The 19,120-nt window shown below is 43.5% G+C and overlaps 1 protein-coding gene across 3 annotated transcripts; it reads right to left on the reverse strand.

Moving 5' to 3' along the window:
• Window positions 1–327: 327 nt before the first annotated feature.
• Window positions 328–18,683, reverse strand: UTP6 (UTP6 small subunit processome component). 3 transcript variants are annotated; one of them, XM_030534476.1, is made up of 19 exons: window positions 18,494–18,683; window positions 17,248–17,332; window positions 16,447–16,488; window positions 16,263–16,355; window positions 15,552–15,599; window positions 15,220–15,283; window positions 14,627–14,745; window positions 13,057–13,134; window positions 12,370–12,451; window positions 11,452–11,533; window positions 10,644–10,825; window positions 7,999–8,078; window positions 6,407–6,484; window positions 6,064–6,231; window positions 5,143–5,223; window positions 1,726–1,835; window positions 1,572–1,638; window positions 1,198–1,270; window positions 328–571 (listed from the first exon to the last, which is right to left on the reverse strand). In XM_030534476.1, the coding sequence occupies exons 1-19, from the start codon at window positions 18,583–18,585 to the stop codon at window positions 414–416; spliced, it is 1,782 nt and encodes a 593-aa protein (XP_030390336.1). In that variant the 5' UTR covers window positions 18,586–18,683; the 3' UTR covers window positions 328–413. The 3 variants fall into 3 exon arrangements, with proteins under 3 accessions (XP_030390336.1, XP_030390335.1, XP_030390337.1); XM_030534475.1 differs by having other exon boundaries at window positions 6,052–6,231; XM_030534477.1 differs by lacking the exons at window positions 6,064–6,231; window positions 6,407–6,484.
• Window positions 18,684–19,120: the final 437 nt, after the last annotated feature.

Genomic DNA, 19,120 nt, shown 5'->3' on the forward strand with positions numbered 1-19,120 from the left:
TTCTTTGCATCAATTTTAGTTTTAATATAAACTTTTAAATGTATGAAATCTGATGTATAGTGGCTATTTACTGCACCAAATAGCGCAGACTGTTGGGAGTGTTTGCTCTCAGAAGTTCTCAGTTACGAGTACGATAGATGCCTTCACTTGCTTTGTGATGAGTTTTTCCTCTTCTTCAACTGTGCATTTGTACCCACACCACACTAAGACAAGGAACACTAGTAGCAGCTGTGTGGTTGGACCACAGATGAATTCCAACATACTTGAACATAGCATACGTAGTAGGATGGTTCAGGAACATATTTATTTTCAGAATCTTGTACAAAAAAGTGGACAACCAACTAACTCTGGAAATTCTGGGCTTCGATATTGTCTGTCAGAAACGTTCGCACGTTCAACATAATCTGCATTTTTCACAAGTGTCCAGTTTGCAGCAAAGTGTATTTGGAAACAAATTTTTCCACTAGCTCTCCCCCTAGCATCTTCAAAGCTCTCCAGTGAATGTTCCCGCAGTTTACTGGTTTGCCTTGGGGATGGCTTAGCTCCTCTCTGATGTAATCTAGCCAGAGATCTTTTAAAGAAAAAGAAAAAAATCTAGTTATGTTCTGATCTGGCTGCGATAACACACATGCCCAGGCCTAGCATAGAGGCTCTCCACATTAAAATGTTACATATGTGAATATAGTGAAGTCCAACTGTTTGATTCCTTTTACAGAAGAAGCTTTGCCTAGGAGTTATAGCCCAGACATAGAGTCCAGAGAGCTGAGTTTTCTTCCCAGCTGCGACAGAGACATGCTTAAGCTTATGCACATCATCTGTAAAATGGAGATACTATCCTCAAAGGGATGTTGTGCAAAGGAATACAATTCCTCACGCTTGATTTGTACTTTTTAGAAAAATCAGTGAGTTACAGATGGGTGCTTCACCCTAGGCCAGCCAATATCAACAAACCCCACAAGCCCTGACTCTCACAAGTAATCCCACTGACTTCAGTAGGGCTACCCACGGGAGTATTTGTTGGAATCAGACCCCTAGACTAAAAGCTCTATGAGACAAGATCACTAGAGTGCCGTTCCCATTAAAGGTACAGCATCAGCAAGCTGCACTATGCGGTTTAGCAGACATATGGGCAGGAAGATCACCCCACTTTTCGTAGCTTGACAGAAACACAGACACTGAACAAAAAAGCCTCCATACCAGAATCTGTAGAACCAAACTCTCTCAGGGCACGTTCATAGTATTCTCTCAGATTAACCATCTTGCAGGATTCCTAAGGAAGGAAGAGTTTAAAGACCACTGATTGATTGTATACAGGAACAAACCAAGCTTCTGCATTATTAGATTACTTAATTACACTGTTACACACACACAGAGTTCAGAAGTTCGAAGACTAGTTAACCGCATGATACTCGGTTTTTTATTAAATGGTGTGGATCCACTTTAGAAGACAAATATGGAGATGACTGCAACCTAATTACTTTGTACTCAGACAACTACCCCTTCCTATTCAACTCCAAAGCTGTAACACACCTCCTACAAAATACAATACTAACTTGATATGTAACACTTACTTGCCCCTTCTCTATTTCAATCATTTTCCGGAAGAACTCGAGTGACAATGGGTGACTTTCATGCAGGCTAAAATGAAAGCATTAAGAATTTTAGACTTCAAATCTCCTCCAAACATATGTTAGAAAGACTAGATTTCAGATTTTTATTTTTTACCTGGTAAAGACTTTCTTTGCTTTCTTATAACCGCCATCTCTGTAGGCCCAATCAAGGTACTTTACTTTCATGGTTACTGAGTCAGCTGGGTCTATGACAAATAAGGATCTCTGCAAGTTAAACACACAGGATCTTTGCTACAGTTACAAAGTAACTACAGAGAACTATACCAAATAATTCCTTTCAATTCCTTGTCTCCATTTTCAAATACATTGGCATAAAATATCTGTCTCCTGAGAAACAGGCTGAATTTCAAGTATTGGAAAAAGAGTATTCTAAACCATAGCTGAAAAATGGCAGATGCAGCAAACCCAGTATTTTTCAACTACAAACCTCTACACTTTAATTAGAGCTAAAATTTCTTCCTTTACAATATTCAAGTCAGTTTAAAGAGTTAATACTTGACATTTCCATAGCACTTCTCATCTGGAAGATCTCAAAATGCTCTACAGACAGTTTAATACTCAAACGTCTCATAAGAAGTAAGTATTTTACATTACAAGTACAGAAATTGAGACAGAGAGGTGAAGTATTTTGTCCAAGGCTACTCAGGGAGGTCTCTGTTGGGATTAGAACCAAAATGTTTTTCTCTAATTTTCTGGTAACATATTCATGCTTTCATAAGGCAGGTTAGGTGTGCAAGAGAGTACTGTACAAACTTACAGTTGAAAATAGGACACAAATCGAAAGCCACACAGATATTATATGGGTAAATTTTTTAAAATGACTTAGGAACCTAACCCCCCTTTTCAGAAGTGACTTATGCTTCATAGTCTAACTCAGGCCTGCACAACATGTGGCCAGTGTGGGCTCACTGTGCAACCCATGGCAAGCGGCAGGGCGGGGCTGCTGGGTTCACAGAGGGGGGGAGGGCACCTCACAGCCCCGCGCGCGCCGCGCTCCAACTGCCCAAAAGGCCAGAACCACACGTGTCTCCATCTCCCGCTCCCCCCACCTGGTGTACAGTGGGTGCGTCACTTCCGGGGCCCGCTGAGGTGGGAAGCACTGGGAACGAGGCAGAGCCAGTAAGTGCTGAGTGAGGGGAGGTGGGCCAGGCCTGGGCTCAAGCCGCAGCTCGGGGAGGGGCGGTGGGCGAGAACTGGGCAAACACCCCCCCCCAACCCTCACTTCAGTTGGGGGCGGGGCAGCTACTTCACTGGTTGGTTCCAGGACGGCCTCCGTAGTGATCAGGGTGGGGTGGGTTGAACTGTCTATGGGCAGCCAGGAGATCCCCAGGGGAGGGAGGGAGGGAGGGAAGGAGGGAAGGAGAGAGTGAGAGTGAGAGTGAGAGAGTGAGTGTGTGTGTGTGGCACCTGCCCTGCCCCGACTGTTGCCCCCTTCTCTGGTCCAGGGACCTTCCCCCTCCCTGCGCCCTATCACCACTGTCCATCCCATTTCCCTCCCCCGGGCTCCCTGCGGCCCGTGTTTGTGCGTTGGACAGTCACATCCAATCCCTTCACACTGCCCCCCTTTCCCCTCCTCTTAGTTCACAACCCCAGAAAATCCCCTCAAACTGTCCTCCATTTCCCCTCCCCTTATTTCACGGGGGGATGACAAGCCGAGCAGGCGGGCAGGCAGTGGCAGTGACGCTTTATATTTGGGGAGGGGGTTGGTTTCCGCAGGGCTGGGCAGCGTTGGGGCGGGGGATGTGTTTCGGGGGAGGGGTTTTGGGGCGGGGTATTTTGGCAGGGCCGGGGGGTTTTAGCCCTCAGCTGTTTTCTTTGGCGTAATCTGGTCCTCGCTGCCTTACGAGCCGCGCAGGTCAGGTCTAACTGATTTTCAAGCCTTGTGGATAAGGGAGAAGCGGTGGATGTGATATACCTAGACTTTAGTAAGGCATTTGATACAGTCTCGCATGATATTCTTATAGATAAACTAGGAAAGTACAATTTAGATGGGGCTACTATAAGGTGGGTGCACAACTGGCTGGATAACCGTACTCAGAGAGTAGTTGTTAATGGCTCCCAATCCTGCTGGAAAGGTATAACAAGTGGGGTTCCGCAGGGGTCTGTTTTGGGACCGGTTCTGTTCAATATCTTCATCAACAATTTAGATGTTGGCATAGAAAGTACGCTTATTAAGTTTGCGGACGATACCAAACTGGGAGGGATTGCAACTGCTTTGGAGGACAGGGTCAAAATTCAAAATGATCTGGACAAATTGGAGAAATGGTCTGAGGTAAACAGGATGAAGTTCAATAAAGATAAATGCAAAGTGCTCCACTTAGGAAGGAACAATCAGTTTCACACATACAGAATGGGAAGAGATTGTCTAGGAAGGAGTATGGCAGAAAGAGATCTAGTGGTCATAGTAGACCACAAGCTTAATATGAGTCAACAGTGTGATACTGTTGCAAAAAAAGCAAACATGATTCTGGGATGCATTAACAGCTGTGTTGTGAACAAGACACGAGAAGTCATTCTTCCGCTTTACTCTGCGCTGGTTAGGCCTCAACTGGAGTATTGTGTCCAGTTCTGGGCACCGCATTTCAAGAAAGATGTGGAGAAATTGGAGAGGGTCCAGAGAAGAGCAACAAGAATGATTAAAGGTCTTGAGAACATGACCTATGAAGGAAGGCTGAAGGAATTGGGTTTGTTTAGTTTGGAAAAGAGAAGACTGAGAGGGGACCTGATAGCAGTTTTCAGGTATCTAAAAGGGTGTCATCAGGAGGAGCGAGAAAACTTGTTCACCTTAGCCTCCAATGATAGAACAAGAAGCAATGGGTTTAAACTGCAGCAAGGGAGATTTAGGTTGGACATTAGGAAAAAGGCCCTAACTGTCAGGGTAGTTAAACACTGGAATAAATTGCCTAGGGAGGTTGTGGAATCTCCATCTCTGGAGATATTTAAGAGTAGGTTAGATAAATGTCTATTAGGGATGGTCTAGACAGTATTTGGTCCTGCCATGAGGGCAGGGGACTGGACTCGATGACCTCTCGAGGCCCCTTCCAGTCCTAGAGTCTATGAGTCAATGACACTTTAGATTACATCTACACAGCCCGGGTTGGCAGACTGGCGTGATTTACTGTGCTAAAAACAGAGGTGTAGATATTGTGGCTCAGGTTGGACCTGGGGCTCTGAAGCCCACTTCTCTCCCTTTCAGAGCCACAACTTCAAAGCGCTTTCTCCACAGCTACTTTTAGAGCACTAGCCTGTCGAGCCAAGCTGGAAAGCTCACTGTCACAGGCTGCATAAACATACCCTTAGAGCCTATGGCACTTAGTCCTCTTCAAACATTTTCCCCAAATGTTTCACCAGCACTGCATTCAGACTGGTGATCAAAGCCTGAGACAAGGGCTGCCTGCAGAAAACGCTTGTTAAGCATGACCCACAGACTGTCCCAGTATCTCATGGCCATTATTGACTTTCTAGTTCATTTCACACAGTAAGAGGAATTATATTTTCCTCAGCCAAATACCTGGTAGAGGGCTTGTGTGTCCTCCTTGCTGTTTGCTCCTTCACTCCATTCCACCCATAGAGTCCATAACGGTAAACAGCCCTATAAAAAAAAAAGGAAGCAGTGAAAGCTTAGGGCCAAGTATCAATCTGATTTGCATAAAAATGCAATAGTCACCAGTGAGTTTAAAAACAATTTTATACAAACATTTCCATCCAACATCCACTCATGTTCTAACCTAGATCCTGTACATCTAGATGCAAAATCACCCATCAAAAGGGGCTGTCATGAACAAAGGACTAGTCCTCATGCACAAACAGCAACTACAGATTACATGCCTCCATAATCTTCCTCCTCTCCAGGTGGAAAATGCTGCCTGGCTTAACAGCTACTAGACATCATCCTTGGAGTGGGTCCTTTTGTATCGCCAGATAGAGTCCAAAGGCAGCAGAAGGGGGAAATATATACCCTTCCTATGTCCTCCACCTCCTGGAGTTCAGTTGCAGGCATCTGGGTGAAGGAAGTGCCCAGCCAGCTGATCAAAGCTCTCAATTCCATCTCCCTCCCACTGCCAGCACATTGGGGGCAGCTGCCCAGCCATGCAAAGCTGGTATGCTGGGCTGCAAGAACACACGGGTGCCTCTCCAAGGCAGACACAGGGAATGCCAGCTGGCCACTAAAAGAACATGGAACCTAGCACCAGGATTCATAGTTCAAATCCTTAAATTTCAAGTTTAATTTTTTTAAAAAGTCATGATTTTGTTTGCATTTCACTGACAGACCTGAACTAATGTGTATTTTGACTGGTGAGCCCATATATATTTATTTTAAAGACTGGTTTTGGGCTTTACAATTTTAAGTAAATATAAAGCCACAAGTCAGAGGTTCTTGTCATAGAGTATTGTGCAACAGATTAAAATGGTCACAGACCTTAGATTTCACCTGTCTCACAGCTTCCTCAAAACACTGGGCCACATCGCTGCTGTTCAGTTTGATTAGCACCTGCAGTCTCGTGTGCCACATTTCCACCGACTGGCTGAACCGTTTGGTTGCAGCTGCAGCTACCTCTGTGGCCTTCTCAGAAAGGCCAACCTCCAGTAACAGATGAAGCTGAAACAGCAGTTGAAGTTAATCAACAAGACAGGTCCACATAGTTTATCAAGAAATTAGGCCCTGATCTGGCATTCCTGCACATCCAAAGCTCCTATTTACCTGAATGGCAATTTTGGGAGTGCAAGCAATTCAGAATCAGGGCCTCAACCTAGTTTCCTGCATATATCCTTACCCACTGTTTGTATAAAGTCTCTGGCAGCAAGGTGGACTCATGGGCTCTGCTGAACACACACAGAGTCCTTTCCAGCCTCTGAAAGAGAAAGAGAATAAGCTTTGCTGCTGTACATGCCAGAGTCTACCAAAATCCAGCTTATATTTTCAAGGTCAGGGCTTTCTAAGGAGCCCAAATCCCACTGAAATTCAATGGAAGATGGATGCCTAAGCCTTTACCCTCCTTATAAATTCCAGCTTACAAGTGACATCAAGTTCCTCAGCCTTAAGGTTCCATCCTTCTTTTAGAGACAGATGCATACAGGTACCTTGCACACTGACTGCACAAGAAACATAGCAAAGCTCCCTTGCAGTTTTAAGAGCAGGGTCAAACCATAAACAGCTAATTTAAAGAGTCAAATGCAAGGGAAATAGTTAAGGCAACAGCTTTCTTAATTCAGACAGTCCGATTTAAGCACAGAAGAGCTTTGTGGAAGATTCAGCAGTCCAGGCACTAAAGTCTGTTCATCCAGATAATGAAAAAACTGTTCATTTACCCATTAAAATAATGCTCACTCTAAGCAAGTATGATTTTGCAATGCTGGTACAGCATATTAAGAAGTTTGTGCTCCTACAGTGCCTTTCATTCAAAGGAGCTCACAGCACTTGATCAACTTTAAGCTTCCTTTGCCCTCTGGGAAGCCAGCATGTATTATACCCAGCAGAGTGGTCAACTGAGTCACAGAAAGATCAAGCAATAGGCCATGGTCACAGAGCAGTCCTGGAAATACAGGAGAACCAAGGATTCCAGTGCCCAGTTCTGGCCACTACATTTTTCTGAATATTAAAGATCACCATCTCTTTTGAGAATGCTGCAATGAGACTGGACAAGAACCAGATACGGCAACATGGTCCAGAGGCTGAGGCAGTGAGACTCAGGAGACCTGGGTCCTATTTCCAGTTCTTCCACTGACCCACTGTGTGATCTAGTCTCTCTCTGCCTCGGTTTCTCCATCCGTAGAATGGGGAGGATACTTAAACCACTTTAGAAGGGAAAGTTAAATGAAAACTGTTATAAATATAACGAAACTTAAAAAATTCTTTGCTATTGGGTTATGTTAGACTCAACATTATTTTTATATAGATTTTGTTTATAAAAGTATAAGTAAAGAAACTTAAGCAAAAGCTGCTAACTCGCATTGCATATAAGTTCAGTTTGATGATTAAGGTTTTTTCCCCTCCCACTACAGGAACTCAAAGAAAGTCCCAAACTTCTGGTAATTTACTTGAACCAAAAATGTTTAATCAATTTCAGGCTTTCCCACGCCATACAGAACAAGACCGAGTCACATCTGGGTACATGCATGCCAACTTTCAGCTAGGTGACCAAATGGGAAGACTGATTTATACAGCCCTGAAGGAGGATGCCTAATAGGGAGAAAAACTGATCCTTAATGACAGCTATCGGTCCAAAGAACTAGCCAATTGTTCTCACATGAGCTGTATTATTTGTTTCAAATTGATGGAAATCTACCATAGTTTACAAGAAGACAGACTATGGAAGTCACTGACATTTGGAGCTTTTGGTACTATTAATGTATGATGAACACTTACCTTCCGTCTCAATTCCTCACTGTTGGTTTTCCTCTTAAGTCTCTCCAGGCAAAAAGTGACATAGCATTTCCACATGGCTTCTGCAAAGTGAATGGGACAATTAAACACTGAACAAAACCACAGCGGAAAGCACAGACACCTGTCATGTGGAGGGAGAAGGGGGAGATGTCAAGCACTACTCCAATTATAAATATTATAGATAATGCATCCATAATTATGCCAAATGAATATTTAAAATAACTTGTCTGCAATATGAACTACAGATGCTAATGCTTAGCAAACAGCCTTCAATCCAATCCTAAGTTTACTCTGAAGAGCATTCAGGCCTCAAGTCAGTAAAGCATTTAATCACACGGGTAAGTCCATCCCCATTCACAACAGCACTTTAGCACATGCTTAACTTAAAGTTCATCCTTCAGTTCTATTGAAATCCATGGAACTGAAGCACATACTTAAGCATTTTGCTGAACTGGGGCCAAAATGAGGATGAAACGTGATTCCTGGCACGAAGGCCAAGGGTGGGACAAATGCATGGGTTGGAGATTATCCTCCAGGACCTAAAGACACAGTAGCAGTAGGCCATGGCTCCTAGTACTTAGGGAATTATAGACCAGTCAGCCTAAATTTGATACCTGGAAAGGCACTAGAACAAACTATTAAATAATCAATTTGTAAGCATCTACAGGAAAATTAGGTTATAAGTAATAGCCAGTGTGGATTTGTCAAGAACAAAAATCATGCCAAACCAAACCAGTTTCCTTCTTTGACAGAGTCACTGACCTAGTGAATGGAGGGGGAGGCAGCAGACATGATATATCTTGATTTTAGTAAGGTTTTGGACAATCCCACGTGACAGTCTCATAAGCAAACTATGGAAATGTGGTCTAGATGAAATTACTAGAAGGTGGGTGCACAATTGATTGATAGACTGTACTCAAAGAGTAGTTATCATTGGTTCGCTGTCAAACTGGGAGGGCATATCTATTGGGGTCAGTCCTGGCTCTGATACTAGTCAACATTTTCATTAATTACTTGGATAATGGAAAGAAGAGTATGCTTATAAAATCTGTGGATGACACCAAACCGGGATGGGTTGCTAGCACTTTGGAGAGTGGGCTTAGAATTCAAAATGACCTTGACAAACTGGAGAATTGGTCTGAAATCAACAAGACGAAATTCAGTGAAGACAAGTGCATGTACTACACTTAGGAAGTAAAAATCAAATACACAGCTACAAAGTGAGGAATAACTGGCTAGGTGGTAGTAATGCTGAAAAGGATCTGAGGGTTACAGTGGATCACAAATTAAAGGAGCCAACAACGTGATGTAGTTCTGCAGAATATTAACAAGACTAAATATGTAAGACATGGGAGGTGACTGTCCCAATCTCTTCAGCACTGGTGACGCCTCAGCTGGAGTACTGTGTCGAGTTCTGGGCATCACATTTTAGGAAAGATGTGGACAAACACAGAGTCCAGAGAACTACAAAAATGATAAAAAGGTTTAGAAACCTGACCTATGAGGAACAGTTAAAAAAAAAAAACTAGGCACATATAGTCTTGAGAAAAGATGACTGAGGAGGGACTTATAAGTCTTCAAATATGTTAAGGACTGTTATAAAGAGGACTGCGATCAATTGTTCTCCATGTTCACTGAAGGTAGAACAAGTAGTAATGGGCTTAATCTGCAGCAAAGAAGATTTAGGTCAGATATTAGGAAAACCTTTCTAACTATAAGGGTAGTTAAGCTCTGGAACTGGCTTCCAAGGGAGGCTGCAGAATCCCCATCACTGCAGGCTTTTAAGAACAGATTAGACACGCTTGTCAAGGATGGTCTAGGTATACTTGGTCCTGCCTCAGCACAGTGGGCTGAACTAGGGGACCTGTTGAGGTCCCGTCCATTCGTACATTTCTATGATTCTACTACAGCCCATGTCTTCCTACGGGCTGCCACTCAGAGATACCACTATCCAGAGATAGTGGCTGGTAAATCTATAGTCATTCCCTAAATAAGCTATAGAAAAAGAAAGTGTTTAAACACGTCTGGGCCACAACTGCATTTACAAAGATCCATTCATTGACATTCTCTGTACGCTGCTTAGTTATAATATATTTGAATTATATGGGTTTTCATCAGACAGATGCTTAAAACTGATTATTCTCAATGGTTTCCAAACAGTGGGCTGCAGAGATTGGGCTGGTTGCAAGCTCAGACTCTCCCCATTCTCTAAGGCCATGGCTACACTAGCGCTTTACAACGCTGCAACTTTCACGCTCAGGGGTGTGGAAAAAAACACCCCCCTGAGCGCTGCAAGATACAGCGCTGTAAAGCCTCAGTGTAAACAGTGCCACAGCACTGGGAGCGCGGATCCCAGCGCTGCAAGCTATACCCGTAGAGGATGTGGAGTACGTGCAGTGCTGGGAGAGCTGGCGCTGCGACCACACTCAAAACTTCAAAGCACTGCCGCAGCATACCCTATGTCACATTCCAAAAAAAGCTAAAAATAAATGCTTTTCCAGTATGCTATTCCAGGTAAGCAATTGCTGCCTTTGCTACAAGGACGTTGTAGGTTTGTGAGTGTGCAGGGACATGGCCCATAGAAATACTGAGAAACTCAATTTTAAAATCGAAGCAGAATTTCTAACCTGTGGGGAGCGCTGTCACTGCTTCCTCAAAGACTGCGCAGCACCGCTCCTCCTTCTGGGTCACCTCGGATGCTTTCATCTGTTTAGATGAACATTCTGGGGATGGCAAGGACCCCATCTCCAGCTCTCGACGAGCCATGTAGTCCCATGTAAAAGGATCATCAGCATTCTCGGCCTGCAAGCTAACACACACAGTCCATGAGGTCATCATGTGCAAACTGCCATCTTGCTTCAAGCTCATTCTAGAGGAGAGCAATTATGGAGTTGCCAATTGCCATTTTACTGCAAGGAGACAATTCCAAGGAATTAAATTTCATTGATAAAATGTTTCACCATTCCATAAGAGGCAGTTAAGCAAAATTTTGGCCTCTTTCTTTGCAACAGTGCTTAAACTTGACTGTCAGCTTTAGAAAGAGCTCTTTTGGAAAAAGAACTGCATTGGAAAACTTAAGATACACAATTACAAGCAAGTAAGTGAACTAGGAAGTTATACATTTCCTGAAAATTGTTCTCCCGAGTGTAAAAAGTCATTCTCCGAGGACAAGAGCTTTTTATCTACATTTTATCAGTATGATCTCAAGTAAAGCCAATTTTGTATTATATATACACATAACCTCCTCCAGAAAGTTGGGCTTGCCTGGGGCACCAAAGTTCATTTGTTTGACACTACAAGTGGTCTTTTTCTTAAAAAGGAAGTTTTGTTAGATCTTAACATCCAACATCCAGTACAGTGTCTCTGACACCAAACTGTCAACTGGCCAGAAATTAGGACCCCGCTGGTGATTTATTTTTTTTTAAATCGACTTACTTTTCAAGAATTTCTTTTTGCAAGTCTTGTGTAAAATCAAAGAGCTTTGCAATTGAAAGTAAGGACAGGTAGAACTCAGCACCTAAGATCAAGAGAGCAAAGAAACTCAATGACAAGTAAGATACTACATTCCTCTAGTACACGGCATTTCTGTCATCTTTGCTGGCTTTACATATGTTTCCAAGAAAGTAAAGACAATATAGCAAACTCTATCCAGCTACTGAAAAGTAATCATTCTAATGCATATATTAGGAGAGACCAGATGTTATTTATCTGTTTATTTTTCACTGTCTGTTTCACATTAGTCATTTAGACAAGCAAGGCCATGACCCTGCAACCCATATTGTCATCAGGAGTCTTTTGGAGGGGAATGGCACTTCTTGCTTGAGTGAGGATTGCAGATTGAGTCACATCCTTTTTGATCCTGAAAATATTTCTATGCTTGGTTTTAATCCAGGTCACAGTGGAAAACGCAGATTTACAACAGAGCATTTGGGGAAGAGAGAAGAGGTTAATGAGACAAGCTTTATAATTTGTATTAATATCACTATTGTATCCAGAAGAGATTTTTTGAATTTTACAAATGACTATGGGCCTGATCTTGTGTCTATGCAGATCCAGTGATTGTGAACTCAAACATAAGGGGTGTGGAAGTGCAAGGGCTGCTATTTCAGGCAAAAGGCAGGTGAGCCGGAGAAGGTGCCAGCCTGAAAAATGGCTATGAATTACCATTTACTGCTACCCATTTAGTACCTCCATACTGCTCAGGTTTTGTGCAGGACAGGGTGAATTTTACCAGTTGAGGCCACATCTCCATGCATACAATGAAGCCAGGACTAGCCACACTAGATATCAGAGACTCACTCCAACGTGGTTGTTTTTCCATTAAACAAGAGGGGAAGGGAAGCATTCAATTACCTTTGATTTTCTCAACGGCATTTCTGTAGATTATTCGAGCCATTTCCCCATTTAGAACCTCCTCAGAATAACTGAACTCGCCCTAAAATGTTGACATAAAATTATCTAAAAAGTTAGTTGTTTCTTTTTGAACTTCCATTCTCTGCAAAGATTTAGAACTGGTGATGGAAATTTTTCTCCACCACAACACATCCCCATCTAGTTTAGAGAGACAGATTCGAATTAAATCAATCCCTACTACAAAAGAGAGGAAACCAGTTTAACTAGTCTTCATCAGAAACCGGTAGTTACTTTTAAACAGGAGGGCACAGAAAACAAACAAAAATAAAAAGCCTTTACCAACAACTGTTGTGCTCCCTTAAAGACAGTCAAATAAATGTATAAACCATGTGATATAACCACAAACCTGTAGCCAAAGGTCTGTTATCCACAAGAACATACGTTATAATTGAACCCGGGGGGAGGTGGGAGGGGGGCCTGCAGCGCCATCTAGTGGCAACAGGAGTGATCACCGGCTTCTGGATCTGTGTGCACTGTTTGTTCAGTTTATGGAGAGCGCCAAATAATGGAGGGTCAGAGAAACGGGGTTCTACTGTACTACATACTTCTAAAACCCTCTATCTTAAAGAGCATTTGCCTGTCTACAAAACAATCCATTTTAAATAACAGAAATTGCAAGTGTCCTACCAAGTCCATCTTGGCTTGTTCAAACTCTTTCTTTTCTTTTCTCTGCTTTTCTGCATGCATCAGCTCCATTCTGAAATACTGCAGGCAATGGGTGGAATAAAATGGGAAGGGAGGAGGGGGGTAAATATTTACAGTGCACGTAAACAAACATATGGACATTTATTAAAGCAAGCTTTGTGAAGATTTGCAAGTAAGAACTTCCCACCAACGTCTGAGAGTCTTGTGAATGACTCAGTTTTGAGAAACAGCAATGAAGCAGCTATTTTAAAAACACAGGATTAATGCATCACAAGATGTCGTTTGCTGACTTATTTTAAGCAACTGTAATTTAGCTTTGTTTGTGATAACACTGCATTAGCAAGTGGACAGTAAAACATTTTGCAAAAACCAATTACATCTTAGTAGTATTTCAGTTCACTGCAGCATCTGCTATTCCATCTTTGCTGAGATTGATGGGGACACTGCCCAAAATACATAAATATTATGACGTGTGCACTTTAAGCAAGAGATCACTGTATAGCCCTAGATCCAATTAACAAGCGTATGTACATTGAAATCAGATGACCGACAACGAGACTTTTTCCATTTTAGAAACAGCATCTCCTATAATAGGAATCTCATGACCCACAATCAGCATTGACTTTCGTGGGAGTTAATCTTTGCCAAAGGCTCCAGGAACACACCCCTTAAGCCCCTCTTTGGGATTTGTTTTGTACTCAGTGTTTATGGTTGCTCCTGCCAGTGAAAGCTCACTTACTACATAAATAACAAGTGTGCTAGATACAACACAGTGCCAGCTACTATGATACTAAGGAAGAGGAAGTTGACATTCTCCGCACTCAGGCAAGACTCCCATTGACCTGAATGGGAGTTTTGCCAGAGGAGGGAATGCAGGCTTCCTGTGATTAAGCAACCTTGCAGTAATGTAATTACAAAGCTGTTCTCTCTCTTCCCTGGAATTCACATTTACCAAGGAACCTTCATTGACTTCTAAACTGGCTCCCTACAGAAGCCATTTGTCAAATCTCATTTTCTCAACCAGTAAGCTTTGCCCGTAGCTAATGATGTGAAAACGAGAACTAAGGGTCCGACTCTCTTCTCATTTAGACTCTTGTAAGTTAGAGGCAACTCAACTAAAGTCAATGGAGTTACAGCAGTGTAAAACTCCTGGAGAACTAGGCTTTAAGCAAGTGCATGTGAGGGGATAGGGCAAAATAGGCTAAGCAAACCTGATCGCAATGTAGGCTATTTATACTAAATTGGTTAAGATAAAACAACTCTCCCAAGCAGACAGTTTGGATCTCAAGCTCTAACCCCGAACACTTTTTTCCTGTAGAACTCCCAATGCCTAGAAACAGGCGTTTAAGTGTAACTCAGAATTTCTCCTAAAAGTAGGTGTGAGGATTTTACTCTCGTTTAAAGCCAATCTTGCCAAACACTCGTGAAATATTACCAATTTAAATCCAAACCCAATCATCTACTCATGCTTCCCAGGACAACGGGAAACTAATCTTTCCTAGATGGATCCAAGCAAACATAACCATGCACAGAAGCAGAACCATAAACTCACTTCTTGATACAGTTTTGGAGATTCTGGATGGAAGCGCAATGCACGAAGGAACAAGTGCCTGGCACTTTCGGACGAGAAGCGTTCCTCCATTTCCCACTTGGCAGCCATAATCCACAATGCTATAATGGAACACACAAATGGATCTGTTTCAGTCTCTGCTACAAGACTAATGGGAGAAGAGAGGCAATTCTGGAAGGTACAGCCAAGGAAATACAATACATGACTTTAAACCCAAGGGGGGCATGAGGGGGAGCTTAGTCTGTTCAAAGTGTTCTACTTCGGGGATATTTGTGTAGTTCTCTGCTCTCCTTAGCGGAAGGGTCTTCGAGACCTGAAGTCCCCTACAGACACCATTTTCCTGATCTTCTAGCATGAGCCTTCCTTGAGAGCCCTCTCATTGCAGTGACATTCCCTTTAGGGGAGCAGCAAGGTGCAAAATGCAAGAGAGGGACTGTTAAGGAGATGAACTGGGATCTCAAAGAGCAGTAGGTTGGATTGACACTAGTTTGTCACACTAGCATATTACATAGTTCTTCTAAATTAATCAAACTGGCTGATTTGAACACAAGACACTAAAAAGTATTTTACTGTACCTGGCTTGTTCGGATGAATGGCTAGCATGGCAGAAAACACCTTGCTAAGCTGATTTTTTTTATTCTGTAAAGACAAGAGAACTCCTTGAGTTTTACCGGTTGTGAATATTTTAGCACTGAACTGAACCATCTGCAACAAAGATGCAATAGGGAGCATTGACAGCCACATTACAATTGTGATGAAAAAGGCATTTCCATTCCAACCCCACTATTTTTAGTAACTTCCCTCCCCAGAAAAAGATGCCTTTTGGGAATGGCATTCCTCATATTTGTTCAGCGTTAAAGACATTACTTCTATAAAATTACAGAAAAGTAACATTTTGAATACCCACCCACTTCCTGCAAAAAGCCACATGCGACAACCACAGCTGCACATCATCCTATTGGAAAGGCAAGGAAATAGGATTAACTCGGAAGAAACAACACTGCCTTAATACATCTTTAGAATGTGCGTTTTGAAAAGTATAGAGCGTACATTTGTTATGACTGAAGTAGAGCAATCACTCTGAAGCTTCTGGTTCTCCCTTCCTTCACACCTTTCACCCATGCATGCAAACCCCTGCATCCCTGCAAGGATGCCATCCCTCAATCCCAAAATATAGTCTCATCTTTCCTCATCAACTGCCCGCACCATACAGAACTCATGAGCACAGTTCCTTCATCACCCTGAAGAGGTATTACTGCCGGATGACTCAAGGAAACACTCTTCACCTGAAACTACTCCAAGTTTCCAACCCTTGCCAGACAAATCCACATGGCAATATTAAGAACTACAGCAGCTAGAGAGGAGAAAGATCTAGTAGATCATAGAGTCTATCCATCCACAGGGCAGAATATTGTCCCTCCAAAAGGCATACCAGATACTGGAGCATTACCCCTAAACCATCATCATCTGAACAAACATGCATTTAACTTTTCTTTTATATTCTCCTGCATTATCACAGATACTTGTTAGCAGTTATGCTTGTATTTAGTCTCTTACATCACACTGCATCAAGAGGTTGTTTAATATTGCCAGGCCCTACAGAAGGAAATGTGCTTACTTTCCATTTTTCTGTGGCACGCTTGAAGAGGCCATGTATTCTCTGCACAATAGAATACTCAATCTCATCTTTCTTAAATGAATATCCAATGCGCTGAGGGGTGGGAAAAAATAACAGTTAATTTTCCCGCCCTGTCAAGATTTGATTTATGCTACTTTGCACTGTAAGGAGTTCATCCACTTACCGATCTTCTTTTCTTGATCAGTTCCAACAGATTAATTTCATACTAGGGGAAGTGGAGAAAACAATTACAACATAATTACAAGAAAAAAAATTAATCTCCAAGTCAACTCTTTATAGCTGTTAAATAGCTAATCAGGTGGACAATAAGAATGATATCCATGACAGAGTAGCTATCAAGTTAGAGCCAAACATTTGTCAGTTATGCAGCTACAAAAGTTGCCAGCAATCCGATTGGACTATTTATATCAGGTGTGACATTTCAAACACTTTCAAGCACCCTAAAGTAGTTCAAAAGTTCAATTAATTATGTTAAATGCTACCACAAAATAGTATCAGAGGGGTAGCCAGGTTAGTCTAGATCTCTAAAAAGCAACAGAGTCCTGTGGCACCTCATAGACTAACAGACGTATTGGAAAATAAGCATCAGCTGCGTCTGACAAAGTGGGTATACCCACGAAAGCTTATGCTCCAATACGTCTGTTAGTCTATAAGATGCCACAGGACTCTTTGTTACTTCTTACCACAAAATAGGTCACACTTCATTATTAATAATAAATTGCATTTCTCTAGCACATTTAGGAGAGCATCTTAGCTAAGCCAGAACATTTCTGAATGGAGAAGGAAACTGACGCACAGCAAAATTAGATGCCTTGTCCAGGGTCACATAGCAAGTCTGTGCCAGAGTTAGGAACAGAAACCAGAACACCCAATTCCCAGTCCTGTGCTTTAACTACTAGCACATGCTTCCTCATGTAATGTTAGTGTTATTAAAGGACAGCCAATAACACTTAATAAAACATACCTGAATGTAATTGATAAAGTCTTCCTTATGGAGAGCTCTCCTCTGTATTTTGTATTCTAAAGCTGAGGCCTTCTTAATGACTGCCCTGGAGAAATGTAAAAATTCCATTTCTAGGCATTCTTTAATTATTCTTAATCCCTGAAAAACTGACATTGCTGTAGTGTACAGCAGCACAGGGATTTTCTACAGGGCAGGTTTTAAGTTCAGTTTTGACAATGACTGAAATAAAGTCTCACACTTCTGGTCTTCAGACCATGCCTGGAGGAGTCAGGAAGGATTTTTGTTTTCCCCAATGCACAATTGGTCATATGTGATTAGAAGTGGGGATGGAGAACAGTTAACCTTCCTCTGAAGCTTCAGAGGATGACCACAAGAGAGATGGGACAATGGATCGATGCTGTGAGGTGCCAGAGAGAAACCTCTATCTTAGGGTACGTCTACACTACAGGATAATTTCGAATTAACTTAAACCGGTTTTATTAAACAGATATTATAAAGTCAATTGCAAGCATCCACACTAGGCACATTAATTCGGTGGTGTGCATCCATGGTCTGAGGCTAGCATCGATTTCCGGAGCGTTGCACTGTGGGTAGCTATCACTATAACTATCCGGCCAATAACTTCGATTTGCAGCCACACTAACCCTAAATCGATATGTTAATATCGATTTTAGAGTTACTCCTCTCGTTGGGGAGGAGTACAGAAATCGATTTTAGGAGCCCTTTAAATTGATTTCAAGTGCATTGTAGCGTGGACGGGTACAGCGTTAAATCGATTTAACGCTGTTAAAATCGGTTTAACAGCGTAGTGTGGACCAGGCCTTAGTTGCCCTGCTGCTGTGTATTGTTCACATGCTCCGGGTCCAACTGATGTCCAGGTTTGAGGCTAGGAAGGAATCTCTCCCCAGGTCAGACTGGCAGGGACCCTGGGGGGAGAGGAGACTTCCTCTGCAGCCTGGGGCCGGCTGGGAACCCCTTCCCTAATCAATCCCCTTTCCCTGCCATTGCAGGGGGGCTTGGCTATTAAGCTGGCACTGCAACGCGGAGGCCTCTGCTGTGGCACAGACCAGTTTTGTATGTAGCCCAGCTAGACTGACTGGGATCCATACAGGGGTCCTAGAGGATAGTTGATGGCCTGCGATACACATGCTGCTCGCTGCTCACGGCTCGCTCTCTCTTTCTCTCGACCTTACACTCTGTGAAACCAACCCTCTGCCCACACCCCGCTCCCCCCAGCCCCGCTCACTTAATCTCTTTGCGCGTGAAGAGCCCGACCCGCTCCAGCTGCTCCAGCTCCGGGAGCCGGTCCTCGATGCGCTGCTCGATCCTCTCCGCCATGGCGGGCGCTGCAGCGCGGGGCGAGCGGCTCTGCTCGGAGAGGGCCCGGAACAACCAGGGCCCATGTGCGACTCGACAGCCCCGGCGCAGCTTCCGGCCTGGGCCTCAGCCCCGGGAGCCGCCACCTTCCTCTTCCGCCTGCGCCGGGCACGTGCCTCTGCCGCCCCCTGCGGCTCCAGCTGCAAGTGCGGCCGGCGCCGGCTCCCGAGGCATCAGCCGCTGCAGCAACCCCCGGGAGCCGGGCTCTACCCCAGCCCCGCACAGGTCCCGCCGGGCAAGGCGGGTTTGGCTGGCTGTGTTTCCAGGGGACCTTTCTAAAGCTCCTTTCCTACGGGCCCTGATCCGGCCAGCGGATCTGGAATCCCAGGGAGCCGGAGCAGCTGCTGGCTGTATATTGCCAGCTCTTGTTGGGAGTTGTTTGTAGGTGGTGGGTTTTGTAAAGCCCCCAGCTCAAGGGCCCTGTGGCTGTAGGAGGCTCAGCTTTCGCTTAAACAAAAAATACATGTCTAGCAGTTTCAAGTGGAAATCTGAAAAA

Source organism: Gopherus evgoodei, chromosome 15 (assembly GCF_007399415.2).
Source record: "Gopherus evgoodei ecotype Sinaloan lineage chromosome 15, rGopEvg1_v1.p, whole genome shotgun sequence".
NCBI lineage: Eukaryota > Metazoa > Chordata > Testudines > Testudinidae > Gopherus > Gopherus evgoodei.